This window comes from Myotis lucifugus, unplaced genomic scaffold, assembly GCF_000147115.1.
Source record: "Myotis lucifugus unplaced genomic scaffold, Myoluc2.0 scaffold_352, whole genome shotgun sequence".
Taxonomy (NCBI): Eukaryota; Metazoa; Chordata; class Mammalia; order Chiroptera; family Vespertilionidae; genus Myotis; species Myotis lucifugus.
The window spans coordinates 116,163-121,851 of NW_005871400.1; the positions used below are offsets into that span (position 1 = coordinate 116,163).

A 5,689-nucleotide genomic window follows, 5' to 3' on the forward strand; every position below is an offset into this window, starting at 1 on the left:
TTCTGTTCCTCTCAGGAGCGTAGGAGAGAAAGAAGGCGCCTTCATTGAGCACCTAATATATGCCAACACTTTCCCTGCACAACCTCATTTAGTCCAGACAATGACTGCATGAGCTAGACACTTCTATTCTATCTTCCTCTTACAGGTGAAGAAACTGAGACCCAGAGCAGACCGGTAACTTGCCCAGGGCCCCACAACTACCACTTGGGTGGTGGAGTGCTAACCCCACAGCTTTCCTTCTCCAAAGCCCACACTCCTTCTAATGCTACCCCCTCTTAGGGACGTGAAAAGCCACGCCCAGGCCTCAGAGCTCCCAGGTGCTAAGCGCTGCCTGGAGATGTGCCCTCCAGACCCGGTCTCGGCTGTATTTGCTGAGCCCGTCCCTGTGTGTCTTTTCTCAGCCCGTCTCACTTTAAAGCGGAATGTGGAGCTGGCATTTGTGGCACAGACTGAGGGTGTGTGTGTGTGTGTGTGTGTGTGTGTCTGTGTGTGTGTGTCTGGGCACGGGGTTCTCATCAATTCATATCATGTCAGCTCTTCAGTGAAACCTTTCTTACCTCTGACAGCACTTATAAACGCGTTTGCTTGTACTGACCTACAGGCCCATGAGGACAGGAGCTGCCTTGTTTGCACAGAATTGGCCCTAGGGCAGGGTTTCTTGACCTCGAGACTAATGACATTTGGGCTGGACCACTCTGCTGGCGGGAGGTGGGTGCACCACAGGGTATTTGGAAGCATCCTGGCCTCTGTCCATTAGGTGCTGGCAGCACCTCCATCCATGCACCCCCACCTCTGACAATCAAAACTGTCTCCAGATGCTCAGTGCCCCGGGGCAGGTGGCACGGCTGTCCTGGGTTAAGAACCACTGGCTTAAAGGAAGGACACCAGTTTTTAAAGTAAGACCCCGTTCTGTCTTTTCTCTATTTTATTTAGCAAAATTTAGGCTCTGGGGTCTGGTCTTTCCTACAATGCTGATTCCTGAGATTCTGGAGTGTCACCTTAAAGTACCGGTCTTCTTAACATTAATTACCGGCCAAAGGAGGCTCAGAAACCTTACCAGGTGCTCACCTCCCCTATAGCTGCAGGAGGGATACCACTCCCGACACAAGCTATTGTCACAGAATCTGCTTTGAAAAGGTTTCAAAATGACGATATCCACAGGCCAGTGCCCAATCAGGAGACCTGGGTGATCTTTCCTCCACTAACCCACTGCTTCTGCTCTCAGCTAATAGCGATCTGTTTCTGGGAGTAAGCCTGGGCTTCGGACATTGCAGTGTCCTGGAAAAGTGACCCTCGTCCTCTGAAACTAAATGTCTAATTCTGAGGGGTCACCTTACTCGATCATTTGTTGCCTTGAGGGTAACGTTATAATTGATGTATCTTTTTGTAAACAGTATAATGTTTGTAAGATTTATTGAATCATAGCGGGATTCGCCACACCTCAGTCTTTTCCTGTAAGCATGCAGATCATTAAAAACACGTACATGAATCTGCTGGGCTTCTCACTCACAGAGTCGGCAAGCCTGTGTTTCAGTGGCATTTGATAAGGCCTCTCAGTCTGGCTCTCCTACCTCCCAGCCCCCTCCCGCCATGGGAGTCTGACCTCCAGCCACACCCGCCTCCTGGCAGTTTCCCAGGCACCTATGCCTCTGTCCCCACAGGGCCTTTTCCCAGGCTCCTTCCTCTTCCCACCCCTCTCGAGTAACTCCCTATTCTCCTTCAAATCTCAGCTCAGATACCCCCTCACACAGGAAACGCTTCCCCAATCCACCCCGTTGTACACTCTCATAGCTCTTCACCCCTTTCATTCAGTGTATGTGGCAGGGCTGTAGCTTCACATTTATTGGTGTGATCTTTGCGTAATGTCTCCCCAAATGGACTTGGAGCTCCTTGACGGCAGGCACTGCGTCTAGTTTTACTTAACCATTCTAGGCACCATGCTGAGCACAGGCCTGGAGCCGGGTGGGCACTCTAATATTTGTTGAGTAAACACATGCCAAGCATAAATCTTGCTAGAGTGTCGCCTGGGGAAAGCACGCCAGAGTCCCCAACTCAGGTTCTGTGCGACGCAAATGCAAAGCAGGTACAGGTCCCCTGGCCTGAGAACTCCAATACATGTCCCCTGTTAGCCTCAGTGAGAGAAGGGGTGAGGGAGAAAACACCAAAACACCGCACTCTCCCAGAGCGAGGAGCAGACAGACCCTTTGTTCCTTACAGAGTAATCTACCTGCCGGGGAAGAGGAGAAGGGAGCCCTGAGGCCACAGCCTCGGGCTTGGGAGCACATGTTCCTGTCAATGCAACGGCACCTGGAAGGAGAGGTGGTCTAGAAGCCTTTGGTTCCCAAGCTGCTTGATCATCAGCATCAACCAGAGACTTTTAAAAAACGAGGTTCTCGGGCCCGCCCTCAGCGGCTTCGACCAGGGTTTGGGGAACACAGTCCCCAGGTAACGCTGTTGCACAGCTTGGGTTGGACACCACTGATAGGGGACAAGACCAGGCAGCCCTGGCAGATCCACAGCTAGTGTGTGTGATGGGGGGGCAGGCGTCTCCATCCCCTGTGCACTCAGCGAGGCCAGTGACACTCGCTCTGCCTCCCTCGCTGAATCCCGAGTGAAGGCGAGAGGATGGGCTGGGGAGGGCTTTGGAAAGGACCCGCATCCTTCACCCATGGGAGGCAGTGCCGCCTGTCACTCTGTTCCTAAGTCAGCGACGAGCACTGCCAAGGGAGCCCCTGTGTTATTTCGATTTGAATTGGGTCCGGATAGGATTTTTAAAAACCAGTTCAACGAGGTGTGTGTTTAGGTTCCCTTCCTGTACAATGGCCAGTTAATGCTCGTCTTCTTCCCTCCGCATCACCACACACACAGCCTGCCCGCCTGGTCTCTGCCAGCCAGCCGCTGCCAGATCCCATTTCCTTCACACTCAGGCCTCTAGCCCCGTGTTCCCAGACCTTTTCCACTTGACAAGCAAGACTGCCGACGTGACAGTCCCCACAGCCGTCGTCCAGGGCTGGTAACTCACCTCTGAAAATCCTGCTTTTGCTATAGGAGGCCCTGCAGCTGCTGGGAACACACCCCACTCCCAGCGCCTCCCCCTCCCACCCCACTCACTGGCTGCCTTCAGTCTTTAACCAGATGTCACCTCCTCAGTGAAGTCTTTTCTGAATAATTTAAAATGTAACCCCTTCCCAATAATTTTCATTCTGCTTTAGTTTCAAATACTAACGTACTATTTGTTTTTTTGTTGGCGGTGGCAGTGTTGCTTTTAAAGCAAATCCTGGCATGTTATTAAACTCAAAAGAGGTTGCTTGTTTGCTAATTATCTCAGCAAATCATACTGTGTGTCACTCTGCTTTGTTCGCTGCCATCCCCGACTGCACAGGCGCGGGCCTCAGTGAGTCCGGCTGACCAGCAGGAGTCGGTCTGGCTCGCTCTCTGCTTCCCGTGCAGCATGGCTCTGGCCTCTGAGCAACCATAGATTTACCAGAAACAGTAGTGCAGGGGCAAAAGCAGTCCTGGGAGTCAAAGGGGTCAAATTTTAAATTCTTTCTCTGCCACCTAGTAGCTCTGTGATCCTGAACAACTCGCACATCCTCTCTGAACCACATTCCCTGTAACTGGCAAATATAGGCAATCACATCTACTTTGCAAGATTGAGGTGAACAACAGGAATAATGCATGTCAGGTACCTGGAATCTGGCCAGGCTTCTTAAGTGGTAGCTAATAAAGCTGTGAATTACTGCGCTCACCTGACACCCCATATCTGGCGTGCAGAGTCCGGGCTATGTTCGTAAGAAGACCAAGGTAAGTCCCCCACTTCTCCCTTAGACACGCAAGCTTGAAGCACCCGCCCCACCCGCCCCACCCGCCCAGCCCACCCAGGCACCACGCTCACCTTGGTGGCGATGGCAGACACGGCTGCTGTTCTCTTCGCAGTTATGACATTTCCATCCATGACCTTGGAAGGAAGGACAGACAGCGAGCACGGAGCACCCACCCACCGCGTTCGCGGAGAGAGGGCACTCTAGAAGCGTAGCCCGCGAAGGCGCTACTGTGCCCGACAAAGTGAAGGCTCATTTGTTACACCCAGACCCAACTCTTCCACTTCCGAGACATGCAACTTTGAACACACATCCTAACCATCCTCTGAGCACCATTTTCCTCCCTGTGAAAACAAAGACAAGGCAGGCCCATCCTCAGTGCCACTGTCCTCTGTGCCTGCCACCCATCTCCCTTGGTCCTCACCAGGCAGTACAGTGTTCCTGTTTTATAGACAAGAAAGGAGCCACTGCTGAGCAGACCAGGAAGGGTCCACGGCCCACCTGTAGCTGGAAAGCCTGGGTTGGGCCCGCTTCCCTGAGAGCCACTGTTGGCAGGCAGATGGGTGTCAACGCCACGGGATGAGCTAGATTCTCTTCTCAGGAATGAACAGTTAGGTTTCCTGGGAAGTAGGAGATTCAGAGAGAAGCTAAGGACCCAGGGTAGGTTTGGGTGGACTGTGGAGAGTGTCTGATGGGGCCTCAGCTGCCTGGCATCACAGGCGCCTGCGGGCAGGGCACGGGCCTGGGGGGCACAGAGCATGGGCCTGCATGTGGCACGGGGCACGGGCATTGCTGGGTCTCTCACTAACCAGCCGTGTGGCCTCAGACACAGTGGCTCAGGACCTCAGTGGGAACTTGGGGGGTGGGGGGCGGGGGTAACAAGAAACTCCCAGGGAGGAATGGTGGCAGAATTGAATGAGGGAAATTTCTCCTGCCCCGCACGTGCTCAGTGCTCAGTAGGTGGCAGTTAGAAAGGTGATGGAGGGCACAGGCCCTGGACTTGCACTGAGTGCGTCTGAAGTCCCTTACTACCACCTCAGCCTGGGTAAGCGGGGCCTGTTTTTTCCCCCTTTATTGAATAAGATATTACAAATGTGTCCTTATCCCCCCGATGTCCCCTCATCCCCCCAATCCCGCCCTCACCCTCACCCCTGTTGTCCACATCCAGCACTTATGCTGATGTGCATGCACACAAGTCCTTCGCCTGCCTGCTGTTTCATGACTCCGTTTCCTCATCTGCAAAATGGGGGCCCCTGGTAGGGTGGTCCTGAGTCACTGCATGCGGAGTGTTCGGAACAGGCCTGCACTCCGGGTGCTCACGGGGCGCTCTCTCTGTGACACTCCCATTCAATGGTAAAACAGCGCACCGGGTGCCCTCGGAAAGGCTCAGGGGCTACAGGGTCCCCCTTCTCCCCACAATACAGAGCGTCACCGCACGCACACTTTCTCGCTCAGGTGCTGCTCTGCTGTGCACCGGAGTCACTGGTCTGGGCCGGAGGGTGGCGAGCTGGCTGCTCCCCAGCCGCAGCCTGGGAGCGGCGCGGGGCTGTGCGGTCTCCAGGCGGTCCCGGCGCAGACCGCGGGTCACAGACACCCGCCCGGGGTCGCAGCCGTCACTCAGAGGCCCGTGCGGTCGTCACCCGAGACCCCAAGACCTCGGCTCAGGCCCGGCCCGCCCGCCCGCCCACCCGCGGGGCGCTCACCGCCAGAGGGCGGCGGTGCTGGGGCTCCAGGAGCAGCACGGTGCCCTGGGCGAGGCCCCGGCGGGGGGCGCCGGGGGGCTCTCGTAGAAAGTAACAACTTCGGGGCTAGGGCGTCTCCGCCGGACTATAAGGCCGGCATGACCCCAGGACCCTGCGGGGGGAAGG

General features: G+C 55.2%; 1 protein-coding gene across 1 annotated transcript in view; it reads right to left on the bottom strand.

The window, feature by feature from the left end:
• CRYM (crystallin mu) overlaps positions 1–4,898 on the bottom strand; it is a 15,004-nt gene extending 10,106 nt beyond the window's left edge. Inside the window, exons 1-2 of the mRNA XM_023764836.1 lie at positions 4,323–4,898; positions 3,896–3,958 (exon numbers count right to left, since the gene is read on the bottom strand). Of these exons, the coding sequence (XP_023620604.1) occupies positions 3,896–3,955 (60 nt within the window). The 5' untranslated portion in view covers positions 3,956–3,958; positions 4,323–4,898. The remainder of the gene's footprint in view (positions 1–3,895; positions 3,959–4,322) is intronic.
• Between the last annotated feature and the right edge of the window lie 791 nt (positions 4,899–5,689).